The following is a 21,306-nucleotide window of genomic DNA, read 5'->3' as shown; positions in this document are numbered from 1 at the left end:
AATATAGTGACGGTTTACCCAAAATGGTCAATATTTATGTATACGTCACTATTCATATATTCGGTACTATTCATCAAGTCATGAATACGTATCTATTCATGTGGACAGTACATTTGCCAGTACAGTTATCATCCATGTGTACGGCATTATGAAACAATACGGTACTGTTACATCATTAAGGAACTCCAGGTCCTTATTTACATATCAAGGATCAAGGACCCTCAAGTCCAATCACATGTTTACAAATATAGTACCGGAGAGACTGCCAGCTCTCATATTAACATCATCATCAAGGATCTTCAAGTCCTGATATAATTGTATGATGAGGATCAAGGAACTTCTGGTCATGATCTGCATACTGTAAAAACTCATCATACAGCACATTTAATCCATAAAATAAATTACTGGTAAATAAATTACTGGTATGGACGATAAACCCGCACCATACTTTAAATAAAAGGAAATATAAAGTATGAGGGTTAATTCCACATCATACTTTTAATAAAAGTAAATGTGCAGTAAAGTAAATTCATAAAGTATGAGGGTTAATTCCACATCATACTTTTAATAATAGTAAATGTGCAGTAAAGTAAATTCATAAAGTATGAGGGTTAATTCCTCATCATATTTTAAGTAAAAGTAAATGTGCGATAAAATAAATTACTTGCTATATGGACGTTAATTCCGCACCATATCTTAAATAAAATTAAATGTGCGGTAAAGTAAATTCATAAAGTATGAGGGTTAATTCCACATCATACTTTAAGTAAAAGTAAATTTACGATAAAGTAAACATGCTTGTATGGGCACTAATTCTGCTCCATACATTTAAATAAAAGTAAAGGCGTGGACGATAAACCCGCACCACCCTTTTAAATAAATACTGTTGTATGGGTAATAAACCTACACCATACAGTAAATTAAATAAATGTGCGGTAAATTAAATTTCATAAAGTATGAGGGTCAATTCCACATCATACTTTAAATAAAAGTAAATTTGCGATAAAGTAAAGGTAATTATTGGTGGGTTCTCATCAACACCACGATCAAATAGTATAGCAGATAATATTATTATCGTTTGTGGAAGGCATCATGCTTGTCGCTTTCCACCTGTAATCTGCACACCTGCACCAATTGGTTTATTAAATACTGGAGAGGAATAATAAAGTAATAGAAAGCATAAAAAAAAAAATTTATTTTTTATTATCGTTTATTTTTTTTCTTTCGGTGGATTTACTGTTGGATCTGCTTTTGCTTTCATCATTGCTGTTGATAATTTCTTTTGTTGAGCACTGAGAAGCAAGAATCTTTTCTTGACCCTTTTTCTCTTTCGGCGCCATTTCGTCAGTCTCCTCAGCCTTCTGGCCCTGAGCCTTGGTCACCGAACCATGGACTCCAAACCTCGGAGTCGCCCTAGAATTAGAACTAGCCTTGGGTGATTTGCCTCTTGGGCTCGAGCCGTTTCTGCCTCACAAGACTCTTGATGCACATCACAGGCTTACTTCCCTGGCTCTGCTTGCAGCTTAGACTCCGTCTCCATGCTTTGATCCGGAGCTGCCTCGCCTTCTCCTCCGTGAAGCAACCGCTGAGCCATCTATGGGACATGGTGCTCCAGCTCACCAAGTCCGCTCAGGACAAGAACGGCGACCCGCTCCTCAGCCTCAACTCGGCCGGCGTGGCCTTGCCCTCCGTCGAGCTCGCGCACCTCCTCGTCTCTCCCATCTGCTGGGCCAATCAACGTGCCCATCACGTGGAAGTTCCTCGAGAAGGCCTTGGCCGTCAAGATCGTCCCTCCCATGCTTGTTCGTGCTCTGCTCGTAGGCGCAGGAGAGCCCGGCGGATCCGGCGCCGACTACGACAACGTCGGTGATCATATTGGTCATGTAGCGCCTAGTCATCTCCCTGGAGACGATGGACTCCTTGATGGGGTCGAACTTGAAGGCGCTGAGGTCGTACGACGGCGTCGAGCCGTTGGCGGACATGGAAACAAAGAGGCCACTGGTTGTTGGAGTTGGTGGCGGCCTTGGCGGGCTGAAGGCGGACCACGGAAGTGCCATGGAAGGAGGAGTCGAGGAGAGAGGGCTTTTGGAGCTTGGTGGCGAGGCCCAAGTGCGTCAGGATGAGTTGACTCGCTCTTCTGTGGATTCCATGCTGCAGGGGATGGGGGAGCTTGGGCTGGCTGGCGCGGCAAGCTTGGGCTCTAGATCCGGTACAACTGATGCTGATGAACCGGGTTTTGAGGCAGCAATGTTTGATGAATATTTCATCTGGGAATCGATCAATCCGTAAATCCAAACCGGCAGCTGCTGATTAGCACTGCAGTGATCCGGTTTTCAATTATCTAAGTTTGGATTTTAGGTGTAATTAGTCAAGGAGGTGTCTGTATCTTTTTACTCTCTTCTTCTCTGGGATTTCAAGAGAGAGAGGGCAGAGGGAGTGGTCTGGTACAGAGAAAAAAAATTGGGTTTTTTTTGACTGGGTTTCATCATAAAACTCAGCTAGTGTTGTTTGAACGAAATCGTGCTGATAACGTGTTGTAATACCAAAAATTGAGGAGAGAATTTAGGAGCAGAGAATTGTTTCTGTATATCTGTTGTTCATTGAATGTTTCTGTTCGATCTACATTACAGGAGGGATGTGTTCTATTTATAGGCAAAGCCTTCCAACATGTGGGCTCCACCATTATAATTTACAACAAAGCTTTAATTATCGCTTACTCTATATAAAAAAAGTATTTTAACCGAAAGTTTCGTTCATGTCCCAAAGTCTTCCCAAGTTCCACCTTTTAAAAAAAAAAAAGGACAAAAACCAGTGGACAAATATGGACGTAAGAGAAACAGAGATCCATAAAGTCAGGCTTTGCTTTGGATTAATATTTGGTGGTCATCACCAGGTGATTTTAGATAGCGGTGAAGAAATTTTCTTATTAATTTGATCTGCCAGCTCTCTTTAATAAGGCTGTTTACTTATGAATAACACTGCAGATCAAATTAATGGTGATTTTGGATAGTGTATCATACTTTTAATGCTGACGAATAATACTGAGATGGATGGATGGTCTTAAAATGTGCAGACTGATCTTATGCAGATCCGTAGGTCCTCAACAAATATTAATGGAAGAGCCTAGAGAGCCATAGATTTAGACTTGAAGGCTTTTTGCTTTGAATGCGTGGTTGCTTCAAGCATAGTCATACCATTTATATATCCCAACGACCAAGCACCTAATGAAATTAAATGTGCATTCAAATTTGATGAATTCCATTAATATTCCACCATGCATGTGTTTCTTTCATATCCTTTGGCTTTTCTTTTCGGGCTTTTTCATTAATTATAATTTGATATATATATATATATATATATATATATATAGCTTACATTTGTAGAGCTCACTCCGCATTGTATTTCACTAATTCAAACCGTTTATGTTTTAGATTATCTTGCTTACATTTGTAGGGCTCACTCGGCATTGTATTTCACTAATCCAAACTGTTTATGTTTTAGATTATCATTCAAAGATATCTCTACAAAAAATCACTTAAATCCGATATCGTTTGACCACACAATTGTGTTATTGAAATTTTAGTACTTTCTTGAAGCAACGTGTTCATTGATTTTCTAGAATTCAATTGGATACCGAAACAATTTTCAATTTGTCTAATTTTTTACAACAATAATTTCTGTATATGTATCAAAGACACGTGTGACTTGTTGATAAGAAGAAATGACTCCTTACCATGAAGAGCAAGTATTACCTTTCATTAATTCCCAAAGTGCAACTTGTGCGTCAAATTGATTTCTTCTTTTGCATCAATGATTGGATTTTTTGATATATGTTGAGGTGACTGACCCTTCTGATTCTGAGAACACGTATACACCAAGCAGACCAGCCATTGAGTCGTTATTTTAGACAGAATATTCATTTCTAACACTAAAATAACAGGTGCAAAATTGTGGTCGCGATAGGTTGTCTTTGTCTGAACTTCACTCCAAAAAAGTGTCATTCACTTTCGAGCCCTATGCGCGCCACATAATATATACACACACACGCATAAATAAACATCTTATTGTCATTTCACCTACTGAAAAGTTAATACTATCATCATGCTCAAGCTCAAGACAGAAAAGGAAAGTTTTGAAAGGAACTTTCTTTTATCGATTGCATTTCAGTACAGCAAGAATGGCCGGACATTAATTGCTGATAAAAGCAACTAGTACAATCGAAGTTACAGAACACAGTACAAAGGAATTAGGAAAATTGCAGCATATACACTTCCCGTTTTCCAGTCCTGAAGTCTATGATTTGATGTTCGACAAACTCAATCTCAGTATTTATAAGCACATGCTGCTTAATTAGAAATAAACAGAAATCTATATAAATTAATGATTTTTAGTGATTTTAGCTAAGATGACGATATTTAATTTTTATTTCTAATTAAGCAGCATGTGTACTGTTAAATACTGAGGTTGATCTTGTCGAACGATTATCAAATCATAGACTAAATGCAAGGCTATTTGCTTTCGAAACGTCCTTTCTTACTTCTTGCATGGCATAAAACTGGTAAGTGTAGGTCACCATATTTCCAAGTGCAATTCGTAAATGATACATCAAATTGATGTTATATGATTTAAGACAGTAAGATAGAAACTGAATTATAATGATTTTCCTAACACAAAAATAGAAAATGAATAACGACTACAGAGACATGATATATTTACAGTTGAAAGTTTGGTGCTTAACGAGTCATTATCTGAATTTTTAAAAGAAAATATCAGCAACTAACTATAAATATTATCTCGTAGCCAAAAACTATAAGCATTATCATCCTGATACAATATCATTTTAGTATCTTCTGGTTAACATTAATTTATTTTTACATTGAAAGTCAATGAGTTTGCATGTCGTCTTCTCCATATTTATCTTCTCACAATGATTTGTGATACGCATTCTTAAAAATTCAATTTCTTATTTAATTTAATTGTATATATGCTTGTATATTCTGGTTAACATTGATAGCTAGTCACCAAACTGTAATAGGGACGCTATTCCCAAATTTAACGTTTCTAAAGAGTAAACGCCTTGACATGCCAACACAATTTATGTCTAATTATTCTTTGTGCTTATTGTTGGTGTGAGTTGTAAGTAGGAGCATAATTCAATGTAGCCTTAATTACATATATATTTGCCTCAATATGGACAAGAATAATATATGAAAATTTCCAAATACCATTATCCGCCACCTTAAACCTTTGAACTCACTTCGACCCAAAATTTAAACCTCAATGTTAGATTGCATCTAGGATTTACGTACCTAGTAGTTGAACACATCAACTATAATATAGGGGTAAATGCTCTTATTCACTTTAAGTACAAGTTTTTGACATTCATGTGTTTCTTTTCGGAACACCAGAGACGGATAGTTGATTAATGTTATTAATGGATATTACTCCATACCTGTTATTAAGGAATTGTTGGGCTGTTTTTGGACAAAATTGGAAAAGACAAAGGCAGAGGCAATGCATGACAAGGGAAGACAATGCATGAAAAAGGCAAAGGCAAATGAAAATGGCAAGGCAATAATAAGACAAGGTAAGGCAAGGCAAGGAAAGTCTAGGCAACTCAAAGGCGAGGCAAAGGCAAAGGCAAGGCAAGACAAGGCAAGGAGAAATGAAAAAGACAAGACATGGCAAGTCCAGGCAAGTTCAGGCAAGAAAAAGGCAAAGGCAAAGACAAAGACAAAGACAAAGGCAAAAACAAAGGTAAAGGTAAAGAAAGGCATGGCAAGTCAATGCAATTCAAAGGAAAGGCCGAGACATGGAAAAGTTAAGGAAAAGCAGGGCGAGGAAATGGCAAGACATGGCTAGGCAAGTCGAGGCAAAGCAAAGGAAAGGCAAAGGAATGATAAGGGAAAGCCAAAGCAAAGGCAACACAACACCAATGAGAAGACAAAGGCGAAGAAAGTCAAGGTAAGGCAAGACAACACAAGGGAAGTCAAGGAAAGGAAAGTCAAGGTAAGACAAAGCAAAGACAAGGCAAGGCAAGGCAATTACAAGGTAAGACAAAGCAAAGACAAGACAAGGCAATTGCCAGGTAAGACAAGTCATGGCAAAGACAATGGAAGACAAGTCATGGCAAAGGCAAGGGAGAGCAAGGCAAGGGAAGACAAGAGGCAAAGGCAACACAAAACAAGGCAAGTCAAGAAAAAGCAAAGCAATGTCAAGGTAATGCAAGGCAAAGCCAACACAAGGCACCACAACACAAAGGCAGGGTAAGGCAAAGGAAGACAAAACATGGTAAAAGCAAGGCGCATGCCTTGACAAGATAAGGAAAGGTAAGCCAAGCCAAGCCAAATGGGAGACATTGCTTAGCAAAGGCAAGGCAAAGTCATGGTTAGGAAAGGCAGGGCAAAGGCAAAGGCAAAGGCAAAGCTAGTCAAGCAAAGGCAATGGCAAGCTAAACCAAATTTGTTATAATCCCATATTTTGATTTTGATTTTTTATTTATTATATCCGTAATTTTGATTCTTTAATCCATATACAAAACCAACATTTACTAATATTCATTTGAGTAAATACCTTAACTTGGTTATACAATTTATATAGAATAAAAAAACTATGAGGTTAGTAGATAAATTAATTTTGTTATATTAGTAGTTAGTAATTAAGATATATGGGCCGTGAATAAAAGAACCGTGGGTTTAGTAGCATTAGAAAGTTTTATAACAAGAGGAGAGAAAAAGAAAGCCCAATATCAAGATTTGATGATAGAAGTGGATTTCGTAAAAGAGTTGTTGAATAAGAGACTTTATGGATGTCAAAACTTTTCGATGGTTTTCATTATTAGAGAAGACTAAGAAACATTTATAATTTGACATGATTATTTATTTCGAATTAGGAAGTAAAGAATCGATAACTTAAAAACCGGAGTATGTAAGGAATTCGATTTGGATCAATTATCGACTAGTAGTGGTCCAATTTCTGATTTTGAAGATAACCAATTTTAAGGTGAGACATATTTTTTATATGTTAGTAAATGTCAGAGAATTCTAAATTGGAATACTTTTCTTCTTATACATTTTCATCGTAAGTAAACATCATAATGCTATTTTTGGAAATTTTTCATTCTATAGAAGGCCAGTAAGAATTTGAGAAACCGGCCCCTTCCCATTTCCCGAGTAAATCAGATCATTATTGGGCCTCCCACATAATCCCTTTTCCCGATTATAGGCTGCAGTTATTGGGCCTCCCCTCGGGGCCGGACTAGATTGAAATTATGAGTTCAGCAAGTTCCCAAAAAGAAAAAAGTTAACAAAAGAGGGACTAAAGTATAATTCTTGAAATTTCACCTCCCTATTAATAATAATATTAATTGCACAATGCAAAAGCCCTAGCCTCTCTCCCTGAAATTCTCAATCTTCTTCTATCTTCTAGGGTTTGCTAATTTTAGGGCTAAATAGTAAATAGGGGAAGAGAAACCCTCGATTCGGATACTATCCGACTTCGTTAGGATCCAACTGATAGCCTTTTGGGTTTCTGCGCTGTTAAGGTTTTTGATTGATGGGTACGGAGAGGAAGAGGAAGGTGAGCCTGTTCGACGTGGTGGACGAGACCTCAGTCTCATCAGCGAAGATGAGTAAATCGAACGGTGGTGCAGGAGCCACAGCGAATCATAACGCGGTGAGCAATCTGATCAATAGGTGGACCGGCAAGCCTTACTCGCAGAGGTATTATGAGATCCTTGAGAAGAGGAAGACTTTGCCTGTTTGGCACCAGAAAGAGGAGTTCTTGCAAGCTCTCAAGGCCAGCCAGTCTCTTATTTTGGTTGGTGAGACTGGTAGTGGTAAAACCACCCAGGTTTGTTTCTGCAAGGCTTTTTACTTTAATTTGGTCTCTATGGTAGCATTGAAAACTTTTGCACTTGGTAATGAATATTTATTCGTAAAATGAGCTAAGATTACGTTTCTTCTTTGGTTGCTGAGAAACTCGATGAAAAATGACCCTTAAACTTAATGGTAGTTGCATTACCATTGCTGTTAGCTTGAAAATAATGGTAAATATTGTGTTGTTTAGGAAGGTAAACTGAGAGAAAAGAAAGTGGAATGGAAATTTTGCACTTGGTAATGAATATTTATTCGTAAAATGAGCTAAGATTACGTTTCATCTTTGGTTGGTGAGAAACTCGATGAAAGGTGACCCTTAAACTTAATGGTAGTTGCATTACTATTGCTGTTAGCTTGAAAATAATAGTAAATATTGTGTTGTTTAGGAAGGTAAACTGAGAGAAAAGAAAGTGGAATTTTTAGAACTTCTTGTAGTCGTCCACCACGTTGTGCATTGCTTTTTTAACGCCCAGTTGTGAAACTTATATGACATGCAGTCGACTTATGTTTTGCATGGTAATGATTTAATTCTATAATGCAAGTAGCTTTTGGTTTCATTCCTTCATTTTGTTTGGTTTGGTAGAATTTACTGATTCACCCAACTTGCTGAACCAAATTTGTCACCCTTGGCAGAGGGTGCCCTTTTACCCAAAGACCAGTGGCTGTTGTGTTATTTGAATGTAGAAGTCTTGGTTTTCCAAAGGCCCTGTTATAAATAGTTCTCTTTTTTGCTGAATGTTATAATGTGTACCACTTTCCCAACACAACTAAGAATATTACCTACTGGAAGTTCACTAAATTCAATATGTGCTTCTCTATTGCAGATCCCTCAATTTGTTTTGGAAGCTGTTGATTCGGAAACTCCAGATAAACGTAGGAAGATGATGATTGCATGTACCCAACCCCGTAGAGTGGCTGCAATGTCAGTGTCCCGTCGTGTTGCTGAAGAGATGGATGTAACCATAGGAGAAGAGGTTGGTTATAGCATCCGTTTTGAAGACTGCAGCAGTGCCAGAACAGTGCTGAAGTAAGCTCAACTTTTTTGTTTTTGTTTTCTTTACGGAATCTTTTAGCTGAGAGCCTAGGGATACATAATTTACATATTTGCATTTTTATTGTGTGGCAGGTATCTAACGGATGGAATGCTTTTAAGAGAAGCAATGACAGATCCACTATTAGAGCGATACAGTGTGATAATTCTTGATGAGGCTCATGAAAGAACTTTAGCAACAGATGTTCTATTTGGGCTTCTGAAGGAAGTATTGAGAAACAGACCTGACTTGAAGCTGGTTGTGATGAGTGCTACACTTGAGGCTGAAAAGTTTCAGGGTTATTTCAGTGGAGCACCACTTATGAAAGTTCCTGGAAGGCTTCATCCAGTGGAAATTTTTTACACAGAGGAACCTGAAAGGGATTATCTGGAGGCGGCAATTCGAACAGTCGTGCAGATTCATATGTATGAGACCCCAGGAGATATACTTGTTTTTCTAACGGGAGAGGAAGAGATAGAAGATGCATGCCGCAAAATTAACAAAGAAGTTGGAAACCTGGGTGACCAGGCTGGTCCTGTGAAAGTGGTCCCTCTATATTCAACTCTTCCTCCAGCAATGCAACAGAAAATATTTGATCCTGCTCCTCCTCCCATAAACGAAGGCGGAATTCCTGGAAGGAAGATTGTAGTGTCAACAAACATTGCAGAAACTTCTCTCACTATAGATGGAATTGTTTATGTTATTGATCCGGGATTTGCTAAACAAAAAGTTTATAACCCACGAGTGCGTGTTGAATCCTTGTTGGTATCTCCAATTTCTAAGGCAAGTGCACATCAGAGGTCAGGGCGTGCTGGAAGAACTCAGCCAGGAAAATGTTTCAGACTGTATACTGAGAAAAGTTTCCATAATGATCTTCAACCACAGACATATCCAGAAATATTGAGATCAAACCTTGCAAATACAGTTCTTACTTTGAAGAAACTAGGAATAGATGATTTGGTTCATTTTGATTTTATGGATCCCCCTGCTCCTGAGACATTGATGAGAGCATTAGAGGTTTTGAATTATTTGGGCGCATTGGATGATGATGGTAACTTGACGAAGCTGGGGGAGATTATGAGTGAGTTCCCGTTAGATCCTCAGATGTCAAAAATGCTGGTTGTTAGCCCCGAGTTCAACTGCTCAAATGAAATTTTGTCAATATCTGCAATGCTTTCAGGTACTTATTTCTTTATTCTTCCGCTTTCTCAGTTGTGTCTGTCTTGGTTCAGGTCAGGCTGCATCATTCTTGGTTGCATGCCGATTGATCTGTTATGTGTACATACATTTTTTTGTGCACGTGTTGTCCTGACTGCTACAACTGCATGCAAATGCATATGCATGTGGTTGAAGTGGTACTGTGTCAAATTAGGTTGTCATCAGCAACTGTCTTGTCTGGGTTCCATGCCCCCGGTTGGCATGTACCTATGGATTTTTAAGTAAGTGCTGATGCAGATAGTTGCAGTTTCTCAGTATTATCTCATGAAGCAAATGGTGTCGTCTCGCCTCTATGCATCTGCTAACGTTCCATGGGCCTCGTCTGTGATAACCAATTTATTTCTTAGTACCCAATTGCTTTGTCCGGCCTAGGGAGGCTCAAAAAGCTGCAGACGAGGCAAAAGCTAGGTTTGGACACATTGATGGAGATCATCTCACGCTTCTGAACGTGTATCATGCATACAAGCAAAACAGTAAGTACATCTATCTGTTTATTTCAATACTGATTTGAAGTTATTTTCTTCAGTGTCTTGGTATAAAATTCTTATTTTTGAATGGGTTGTAGATGAGGATCCATCGTGGTGCTACGAGAACTTTGTCAATCAGAGGGCATTGAAGTCTGCAGACAACGTCAGGCAGCAACTAGTGCGCATAATGGCTCGGTTTAGCCTGAAGTTATGCAGTACTGATTTCAATAGTCGTGACTACTACATAAACATAAGAAAAGCCATGCTAGCTGGATATTTCATGCAGGTGGCTCACCTGGAACGCACTGGACACTACCTGACAGTGAAAGATAACCAGGTATGTGAAATTATTCTTTACTTTTATCTTTCCATTTGGACCATCTGTCATCCCTTTTTTCCCTTATCAGTATTTGTGTTGGCTCCTAATATGTATTATATGTATGATCTTATTTGGCAGGTGGTACATTTGCATCCGTCAAATTGCTTGGATCATAAACCAGAATGGGTGATTTACAACGAATATGTCTTGACAAGCAGGAATTTTATCCGTACAGTGACAGATATTCGTGGGGAGTGGTTAGTCTCTCTCTCTCTCTCTCTCTCTCTCTCTCTCTCTCTCTCTCTCAAGGTTTTATATTTTTATTTATTTTTTGTATAGCTGTTGAGTAATGGTTAGAGTCATTTGTTAAGGTGAATCTAAATTTTTGTGTCGTTATCCTGTGTGTAATCTCTCAAATTTTCCATTTCTACAGGCTTGTTGATATAGCACCCCACTACTATGATTTGGCGAATTTTCCCCAGTGTGAAGCCAAGCGTGTTCTTGAGAAGCTTTACAAGAAGCGGGAGGACAGGGATGAAAACAAAAACAGAAAATGAAGTTGATACCCATCCATCTTCGGAATCTGCGGATTCTTGTCTGAGTAACAAAGCGCAATCAGTGAGAGCTGGTCTAAGATTCTTCATCATATTTAAGCATTTTGCGTCTCTCAGCTGCTCATTTGTCATTGTAGCTGGGGAAGGGCCTTCAATGTTTCTGTAACATTTTCTTGGAGTATTAGTTTCCCTAGTCTATAGTTTTGTATCGTATCCGCTATTGTTATTTAATCTTGGATGTGATAATCTTGCCGGTATTCAAGATTAAGAAGCAGTTTAAAATTTGACATAAAGGCTTACGCCGCTTTATATTATGATTTTTTTATCAATGGAAGTCTTTTTTCTCCCCACTACCAAAGTGCTAGCAAAAGATTGAAAAAGAAGAGTAGCAGCAAAAACGAAAAAATGAAAAAGACTGTGTTGGATTCTTGGTGCGCATGAAAATCTGCAACCTTCAATTGGTGGTTCATCTTATTCTATATTGAGACTCGACCCAGCTACCTGCAATCTGCCTTTGAATGTGTTTCTCTTTCATAATTTTCCTAAACTCTAGTACACTGTCCCATGCCCCTCTTTCGCCATGGATCTTTGAAAGCGTTGAATATATTGCGGGATGGTCATTTCTCAGTTTCTCAATTTCTTTAGCAGCAAACTCACCTAGTTGAAGACTTGAATGCAAAACGCATGCACCAAGGAATGCAACCCAAATCACAACATCCGGCTGAAATGGCATCCCATGTATCAATTTCTCCGCTTCCTCTAGGTTGCCTGCTTTCCCATAGAGGTCGACCATGCATGCGTAATGCTCGACGTTTGGTTCGATTCCAAACTTTGCCTTCATGGAGTTAAATAGATTTTCACCCTTCTCAACCATCCCACCATGCCCACAAGCCGATAACACGTTTACAAATGTAACTTCATCTGGCCTTACACCACACTTGATCATTCTCTCAAACTTGTCCAATGCTCTTGTTGCGAGTCCATGCCTCGCAGAACCTCCTATGATTGAATTCCATGTCACCAAATTTTTTCTCGGCATGGATCCAAAAACACAAAATGCCGCTTCAATGTCCCCGCATTTTGCGTACATATCAACAAGCGAAGTTGACATGATGACATCATCCGGCCTACCAAGCTTTAAGATGCTCGAGTGAACTTGCTGCCCCAGTATAAGTGAAGAACAACCAGCACATGCATCTAACACACTTGAAAATGTAAAGTGATTCGGCAGAGCCCCCGATTTCAACATCAAGAGGAAAAGATCCAGAGCATCCATAAATTTCTGATTTTTCACATACCCACTGATCATAACAGTCCATGAAACCACATTCTTTTCTCTCATTTTGTCGAAAACAGAGCGAGCTTTGTTGATCCTCTTATTGTTGATATACCCGCTTACCAAACTAGTCCAAGAAACTATATTCCTCTCCAGCATGACATCAAAAACTCTTTGAGCCTCGAGCGTGCACCCCAGTTCCATGTAACTCGAAACCAATGCATTCGAAGACGAGACATCCTTCATCGGAATCTCATCAAACACTCTGCTTAAAGCAATCTGATCCCCTATATTTGCATACCCTTTGATCAGCGCTGACCCAACAAACACGCTTGAGCTGAGCGCCAAACGGACTACAAGGGCATGAATCTGCGATACCGAAACATTAAACGCTGTGCCCAGAAAGGCATTGAGTACCGTCGAGATGGTATACTCACTTGGTCTAAAGCCATCTCTTCTCATTTGCAAGAAGCATCGATTAACTCCGTGTGGGTTTTTGGCTTTCTGCAAACCCGTCAACATGGTGTTCCACGAAACGACGTCTTTCACGAGCATTTGATCAAACAGGTCCTGTGCAATTGGCGTTTGATCATTTCTCACATGCGCTGCAAGCATTCTGTTGCATGACAAAATGTTCCGGGATGGAGGATTTCCATCAAAATACAGACGCGCATGGTCTGAGCCTCGAGTGTCGAGCATGGGACTGAAACTGGCTTTTGAAAGTGTACAAAGCTGGCGGTAATTTTTTAGGAGCAGGGATCTCTCTAGCCTGCGCATGACGCATAGTCAACTAATATATTTTTAATGCAGCTAAGTCCTTCACATTAAATTTGTGAAGGAAAAGAGAAAGTGTTAATTTGAAAGTTAAACAAACTGGGTTTGCACGAGCAAATGTTTAAAATTAGGGTGCAATGCAAGTTATGAAGAAGAAGAGAAAAGAGAGAGGTTAAGAGAATGCTGCGAGCTCTCAAAAAAAATGTGGTGAGAAAAACGGTAAGAAAGGCGCAGCTCCAAACTGAGACAACATATCTCATGTAGATTTGATGTTAACATCACGGTTTGGTTGGGTTTAGTTTAGGCCTCAAACTAGTAGCGGAATCCAACAAAACTAATTCTTTGGCAACCGATTTGGTTGGGTTATTTCCTCCATAAAAAAATGAAGCAAATATGTTATATTTTCTTACCGTTGAAGATGGAGAAATTTTGAGAGAGAGAATTTTAAATTCGAATGGTTCTACGATATCAATATGTGTGATGAAAATCGATAAGTTGGTTCAATTCAGTCTAACACTATACTTTTTTGAGTGGAAAAACTAAACCAAACTGTTCGTATTGTTTTGATTTGATCGGTGTGAACTGTTTGGATGACTTCTTCCCAACCCCTAAACCCTAAACTAAAGGAACGCATGTTTCATTTCATGCATTCTGTTCAATGCTCATTGACAGCCTAAAAACTGAATATTGTAACTGGGAATTCAAATATTGCTACAACACAACCCGATTACTATAAACGATTCAGTAAAGTGCTCTCAGTTTGGTATACATACATATATAATGCATAAACATAATGGAGCTTCCTTATACAATTTAACATCTTATACTGGTGATGGCTCAAGACCATTTTCTTCCATCCAGAGTTTGGTAGAGTTGATCAATTTCAACCTGTAAAATGCCAAGTAGTTTTACAGTTGTTTAACAATTAACAGTAATTTGTTGACCCCCAAAAAAAAAAACAGTAATTTCACAATGAAGAATGCCAATTTACCTTGTAATACTTGAGCAGTTGATGTCTTTTCTTTTTCATAGTTGCAGTCACCAAGTCTCTTTCCATGTCAAGGGGGCGAGGTTCTACAATGACTCCTTTGATGTGTTCAAAGCCACGCAGCTGGTTGAAACCACAAATAAATAGAAACTAATCAATATTTTTCCATCTCAACTTGCAATTCATGCAGTAAGGTACTAAAACTAGAGACACTACTTACCTTGTTTCTCTCAGCTGTTAACTTAAGCTCGGCCATGATATGATTCTTTAGCTGATCAAGAGAACAAATATCAGAAAATGAACCCATGTGACCATTTAAATAAGCCCATTTCTTGGTAGTGTCTTCTTCTGGTACCACCACTGCAACAAGCATGGACTTGAAGCTGTTTCCGTAAACCCAGATCTTCGAAATAAAGACAAAGGAACACAGCAGCACCGAACAGAGCGTTAGATAACAGAAGCTCGTGGAGTACGAATAATGGAAACATGAGTGCACAGATCTTGTATATGACTTTAAATTTAACCAGGATGTAGAGAAGAGAAGCTCACATCTTCAATAATAGAAGCAATACCATAGACATTTTCCAAATACTCAAGTGCAACATACTCTCCTTGGGATAGCTTAATGAGATTCTTTTTCCTATCAATCACCTTGATGGTTCCATTTGGAAGTATTTCACCTATGTCCCCTGAGGAATATTGACGACATATATTTAATATTTTCAATGAAATTAATTACTGGAAATCAATGGCTTTAAAGATATGCTGATCATGATGAACCTGTATGGAACCAGCCATCTTTTATGGCTTCTCTTGTCAATTCAGGACTTTTGTAGTAGCCGGAAAAAACAGTCTTCCCTCTCAGACATATCTCACCACAAGGAGGATTCCCAAGTGGATTGTAGCCCATATCTGGAACCTCATCCAGGCGCAGCTCATTGTATACACTTACAGAACCAACAGCTCCAATCATGCACATTTCATCCGGAAAGCCAAGAGTAGTCGGTCCACAAGTTTCGGTCAACCCTGAAAGAATTATCCACAACTATCTGACCACTTCAATTATGAATATACAAGCTGTATAGAATTCCATGATTCAAAATCATCCATAGGCGAGAATGCTATGATGGTCTGTACTTATATACATACACATATGTTTACTGCTGAAAACAGAGTTGTTTACCATAGCCTTGGACTACAAAAGCACAGCAAGTAACCCGCAAGAATTCTTCGATCTCAGAGCTCAAGGGTGCACCTCCAGAAATTATAAGTCGAAGCCGACCGCCCAGCCTAGCTTTGATCTTAAAAAATTGAAAATGAAAAGTAAGACCATAATGTGGGAAGACTTGACCCATTTCATTCAAGTAGGTTAATGATCTAAAAGTACTACGTTAGAACTAGAGTAGAGGCCCAAGATACTATATATTGTGATCCAAAATCTTCAAATTTCCAATGTGAGATTTTATATTTTTAACAGTTAAGGGTTTATGGCCAAGGAATATTATGTCTGATTTAACAAATTAGAAGGATTAATCCCCTGAGACTTGAACTTTCATTTTTGTGTTGAAATCCATAAGATCACATATAAGTAGCTTGAAAGCTCCTTTTGTGGGAAGATTTTTTTTTTTCTTTTTTTATAAGTAAAAATATCAAATCAGAGGAGAAAAATACAACCTTCCTGAAGGCTAACAGATCTGCTAATGGTGATGCATTTTTGTTCTTATACCCCATATTCATCCAAGCAAGTTTGCTGTATACCAAAAGAAGGGTTAGCTTCATATAGAAGTGAATACCATGGAATTAATAAATGCCAACTTACTATCTGTAGAGAATGTCAAAAATCTTCCTTCTTCTGGGATTGAGCTCTAACACTGCTTTCTTTATACCTGAAATACAGATGAGTTTGAATTACCACATCTAACTCAAATCAATAAAACTATATAGTTTTATTTTTTAGACAGACCACGGGCAAAAAATTTCTTGCCTTCATGTATTTTTTCAAAAACTCTAGGCACCCCAGCAAGAAGTGTTGGCTTTAACTCCATCATATCATCCTTCAATGCATTAAGATCCTTCAAATAAGAGAATCAATGCAATTATGATTAACAGAGGGGATGAAAGGTACTTAAAGAGTCTTGAGTGTAATGGAACATCAGAAGGTGAATTGAGAGCTCCATCCTCCCTGATATCATTTGGATTCTAGGACAGTTTGGGAAGTATATGAAAGATTTAACTTATTGCATTCAAGATATAAAAAGTTCTGGTAGCATACCCCATGATAGTAGCCAACAGAAGCACCATTTCGGAAAAAATACTCCTCAATCACGCGATCCAGGATATGAGCCAGGGGAAGGAAAGATAGATACACATCATCCGCTGTCATCTACTCAACATCATAAATTAATGCACATGTCAGTAGAACAAACTTAATTCTTTTTCTGCTTAGCTAACAAGGTATTCAGGTACTAATTGAAAACATGGAAAAGGGAAACACATGTATGGTATAGAAAACAACGTATCGGAGCCTTCAGAGGATCATATTTTATGCTTACCTTGTCTTCAAATTGTTCCATAAAAAGGTCAATCCCTCTCACACCATATGCAACATTTTCATGTGTTATCACAACACCTTTAGGATCTCCACTGGTACCGCTTGTGTACATAATTGCGCAGATATTTTCAGTCTGGGGTGGAAGAATCTCTGACGGATTTTGTTTACCCTGAGAACGAAAAACTCCACTCACGACTGGGGGAAAAAAAGAAGGAAAAGGAGTAGTAGTGATATGCAATAAAGACAGTCATGGCCATACATTTTACAGTTACAATTTACACAGAGGAAAACTGGGATTCTAAAGGTTTAAACTTTAAATACAGAGCATTACTAGTACTTGTCTATTTCAAAGAAATATAAAGTTGTTTTGCTGGTTCTTTTGATCAAAAGAGAGAAACTAACCATCTCAATGAACTCGTTCCATGAGTATGGTTTTATCCCAAGCTGCACTGCATTTTCCTTCTCTTCCTCTGTCAATGAAGTGAAGCAAACCATAACTGCAAAACACAAGCAAGATCAGTACAAGGCCTTCTAGCAGCTGCTGGGAACATAGATTATATAGTCTTCCTCACCTTTTAGTCGTTGAAGAGATCTACAATCCGGGTTCAATAGCTGCAAAGAAAAGTAATTGTTTCCAATCAGAACCATCTAGTGCTTGTGAAACTGATCATGTATATGATTTGATTAAAATGCAGGTTGAGATATTTATTCCTCACTTCTTTCACTTTCTTATCTTGGATGAAAACAACCTCAACCTCTGCATGATCTACAATATAATTTACAGCTCCCGGACCTGCATTATAAGTAATAACACAATAATTAAGACTTCAAATAAAGTCTTGGCGTCAATGGACCACTTCAAATACGAAACTAAAAGGATACATCTCATAGTTTCAAGAATGAAAAGTTACCGAAAACAGAATTCCAAGCTTTCCTAAGTTTTACAGAAGGCAGGAAAGTTATTGATTCAAGACTGGCAGGCTAGATAGCCTCAAGCAAAATGCCAATGAATAGAGTAATGTACATTATAGTTGTCCTGCTTCTCATTTAGCAAGGCAGATATACTACACAAACTCCAAATGAATATTGAGCCTTAATCACAAGGAAAAAGGAATCGGCCTGTCATAAAGGTGATATTCTTGGCAAAGCTAGTAAAGTAAGTACATTGTGCATATTATAATATCTTGACCCACACTTTGCATAAAATCAATTGGACAATTGAGGACAAAAAAGTTTAAATCTTTACTTTTGTGTGTGTGTGTGTGTGTGTGTGTGTGTGTGTGAGAGAGAGAGAGAGAGAGAGAGAGAGAGAGAGAGAGAGAGAGCCTGAAGGCAGGAACTCTTCTCAAAAGAAAGAATATTGTTTTACCAAGGGTATCGTAGAGAGGCACACAAATCAAACTGTGAGCATTGCAAGCCTGCGTAAATTTTAAACAAGTTGTTCATCACATGGTTGATTTATACAACAGAATCATAATAAGAAAAGAGAAAAATAAAATTAGCAAAATGCAAAACGGGATTAAAGAGCATGCCCAAACCAACCTCCATTGCCATAATCCATTGGGGGCAATTTGAGCCATAAATCCCAATCCGGGAGCCCTGTTACAAGATAATCATCAAAGCCAGGAAAGAGACTAGTTTCAGCTGCCAAAATCCACAACTATGTATTATGCTTACTGGTTCAACACTGGATAATCGTAACGCAGAACCAACACACAGAACTTCCTCATAAACCTCCTCGTATGTTTTCCAAATATAAGGCCCGGGCTATAGATCATATAACAGTACTGAAGTCAAAAATAACTTTTCAAATCTACTAGATGTGTTGGTAAATTATCTCTGCATTACTTAAATATACTTCACTTCACCTTCCCACGAACAATTTCACGCCATCCAAGCATCCGATTTCCAGGATACTTCTGAACAGATTGACTGCGCATCAACATTTTTAAACTGTCAAAGAAATGAACTGTGTACAAGGATCTGCTTCTACTGTAAACAGGTAACTATCTTCATAGGAATTAATGACTACTGTAACAGTAAAATTCTAATTAGTTTACACATTCAAGTACATCTGATAGTAGTCATTACAAAACATTATTTAATTACCTGAAAAGGTCCCAAGATGAACTTATTTGGCGATCAGGTGGGGGAAAAGCATTTTGGGAGAGTAAATTACGGTACACCGGACCAACTGAAGGCTTGCCATCCTGGCCTTCCCTTCCTTCCTCAACTGGAACTGAGAAAATCTTCATTGGTTTTTGTTGTGAAACCTGGATGTACAAAATAGAGTCATGGGAGCACACACAAACACTTATACTTATATATGAAGTATTCAGTAGTTTATGTGTGAACAATTGACTAGAAGGTAAGACAGAATTAATGAAGATTGAAGCACATCCTCCTACTCCTACCTATATATTGTCAAAATCAGCGGCCAATGTAAAGCAAACCCAAAAGTTTAAACTGGTCAGAAAATAACACTGTAACGTAAACCACGAGCGCTATCAGCTTTCATTAGGCAAGCCCTCCGAAATTCTGGTACCACCATATCCATGGTTTCCACTCAATTAAATAGTTTAAACTGAAAAGTAGAATTAATTAAGTTGCAAATCTATAAAACCATATTACTGTCAAATTATTTTAACAAAAATAAATAAATTACTGATCAACCTATGGGCTGAATAGCCAACCCACATTAATTAGTACACACTAACCACTGATTAGTGCAGCAAAATTTTAGCAAACCGTCTGAGGTACTTGAATCTACAAGGGAGAAAGGAATTTATTTTATAACAAAAAGTCTCTGAACAGTAAAAAACAGGAAAATATATAACTGAAGAAGAACCTTAAAAACAACATGCAGAAGGGGGGAAGTGTTTTCTTTTTTTTTGGGGGGGGGTGCAGAGTAGATGAGAGTCTTTAAGAGAAGCAATTTATAATCTCAAGTCCCTGACAACTATAATTGATATCAATCCAACCAAACATGACGCCACCAAAGCATACATACAGAAAACAAGGCAGACATGTACAACACAACCACATTTGACACCCTTTAGGGGTTCAGAAAATAAAAACATCCTAAACCCACACCATTATATGCATACAAAATCCTTGTGAATCCAAAAACATACTTAGTACAAACATATATAAATCTTTGACTATAGTTAAGTATACCTGCATACATTTGCGTCCTTCTCTGTGTGTGTGTGTGTGTGTGTGTGTGAGAGAGAGAGAGAGAGAGAGAGAGAATTATTACTACTTACAGAGGAATGAATATTGGAATGGAGCTTGGAAGTGAGGTCATGCAAATGGTGGTGGTGGTGGTGGTGCAGCTTCAAATATTTATGGAGTGAGAAACAGGAGAAGGATAGGGACAATGATAATAGTTATTTGGCTGAAATAATAGGTGGGAAGGATATAGGTCATTCAATTATTCACATCAACCAGCCTCCCTAACTTGGATCATTTTGATCATCATTTATGACGATTTACATATATAAGTCCTCCACAAAACTTATCTTTTCTTTTTCATCCTACATCATTTGTACTAAAAGGACAAATAAAGTGAAACCGGCCATGTGCACTAGAAAAAAACAGGACTTGATTAAGAATTCGGGGTTAGGGAGGGATGATATTATTGCTTAATTATAGTAATGTTTACAATAATAAACTATATTCTATAATGCTTAGATACATTTTTGTTATAAACCTGTGATACTATAGTAAGTTACTAGCTTCTTCGCACGCACTTTTGCATCTGTGAGAAGCTTTTTATTAGAAAACTTTAAATTTATTTTAGAATTAAAAAAGATAATGGATAGTTGTGTTCCATAAAAATATGTTCCATTATCTGATTTTTCTGTTAATTTTACTTTTTTTTAATATAAAAAAGTATGAATTTACCATATTATCCTCATTTAATTAATAATTTCAATTCTTAATGTTTGCATTAATCAAGGGCATTTTCTGGTATTTTAAATGTTTCATCATTCTCTATCTTTTGTTTTATATATACTAGCCCCTTGACACATGCTCACGCATGTGCCAATTGGTTTTCTTTTTCTTTTTTATTTTATTTTTAGAATTAATAAAAGATAACAGGGTAGTTATGTTCCATAAAAGTAGGACCTATTATCTTATTTTGTTTTTAATTTTAATTTTTTTAATATTAAAAAATGTGAATTTACCATATTATCCTCATTTAATTAATAATTTCAATTCTTAATGTTTGAATTAACAAAGGGCATT

General features: G+C 37.7%; 3 protein-coding genes across 11 annotated transcripts; 1 reads left to right on the top strand and 2 right to left on the bottom strand.

The window, feature by feature from the left end:
• On the top strand, positions 7,394-11,797 carry LOC18788079 (probable pre-mRNA-splicing factor ATP-dependent RNA helicase DEAH2). Of its 5 annotated transcripts, none has more exons than XR_002270971.1 (7): positions 7,394-7,851; positions 8,702-8,904; positions 9,004-10,088; positions 10,499-10,599; positions 10,692-10,930; positions 11,051-11,169; positions 11,346-11,795. XR_002270971.1 is itself a non-coding variant. In XM_007221494.2 (7 exons), exons 1-7 carry the CDS (start codon positions 7,555-7,557, stop codon positions 11,467-11,469), a joined length of 2,193 nt encoding a protein of 730 aa, XP_007221556.1. In that variant the 5' UTR covers positions 7,394-7,554; the 3' UTR covers positions 11,470-11,797. The 5 variants fall into 5 exon arrangements, 3 of the variants coding, with proteins under 3 accessions (XP_007221556.1, XP_020416596.1, XP_020416595.1); XM_007221494.2 differs by having other exon boundaries at positions 10,474-10,599; positions 11,346-11,797; XR_002270970.1 differs by lacking the exons at positions 11,051-11,169; positions 11,346-11,795 and having other exon boundaries at positions 10,374-10,599; positions 10,692-10,838.
• On the bottom strand, positions 11,654-13,528 carry LOC109948322 (pentatricopeptide repeat-containing protein At2g13600-like). The gene has a single exon (XM_020561013.1). The coding sequence runs from the start codon at positions 13,517-13,519 to the stop codon at positions 11,933-11,935; it is 1,587 nt and encodes a 528-aa protein (XP_020416602.1). The 5' UTR covers positions 13,520-13,528; the 3' UTR covers positions 11,654-11,932.
• On the bottom strand, positions 14,012-20,445 carry LOC18788034 (long chain acyl-CoA synthetase 1). 5 transcript variants are annotated; one of them, XM_020561008.1, is made up of 22 exons: positions 20,322-20,445; positions 19,773-19,821; positions 19,470-19,639; positions 19,165-19,328; positions 18,924-18,987; positions 18,733-18,822; positions 18,598-18,654; positions 18,425-18,473; positions 17,772-17,848; positions 17,628-17,667; positions 17,458-17,552; positions 17,057-17,224; positions 16,777-16,887; positions 16,489-16,576; positions 16,324-16,390; positions 16,179-16,254; positions 15,688-15,805; positions 15,285-15,530; positions 15,054-15,193; positions 14,725-14,907; positions 14,508-14,627; positions 14,012-14,404 (listed from the first exon to the last, which is right to left on the bottom strand). In XM_020561008.1, the coding sequence occupies exons 4-22, from the start codon at positions 19,308-19,310 to the stop codon at positions 14,354-14,356; spliced, it is 1,986 nt and encodes a 661-aa protein (XP_020416597.1). In that variant the 5' UTR covers positions 19,311-19,328; positions 19,470-19,639; positions 19,773-19,821; positions 20,322-20,445; the 3' UTR covers positions 14,012-14,353. The 5 variants fall into 5 exon arrangements, with proteins under 5 accessions (XP_020416597.1, XP_020416598.1, XP_020416601.1 ...); XM_020561009.1 differs by having other exon boundaries at positions 19,470-19,593; XM_020561012.1 differs by lacking the exon at positions 19,470-19,639.

The sequence above is a fragment of the Prunus persica genome, chromosome G3, assembly GCF_000346465.2.
Source record: "Prunus persica cultivar Lovell chromosome G3, Prunus_persica_NCBIv2, whole genome shotgun sequence".
Taxonomy (NCBI): Eukaryota; Viridiplantae; Streptophyta; class Magnoliopsida; order Rosales; family Rosaceae; genus Prunus; species Prunus persica.
Note: the sequence above shows the minus strand (reverse complement) of the source record. Positions and strands in the feature narration are given on the sequence as shown.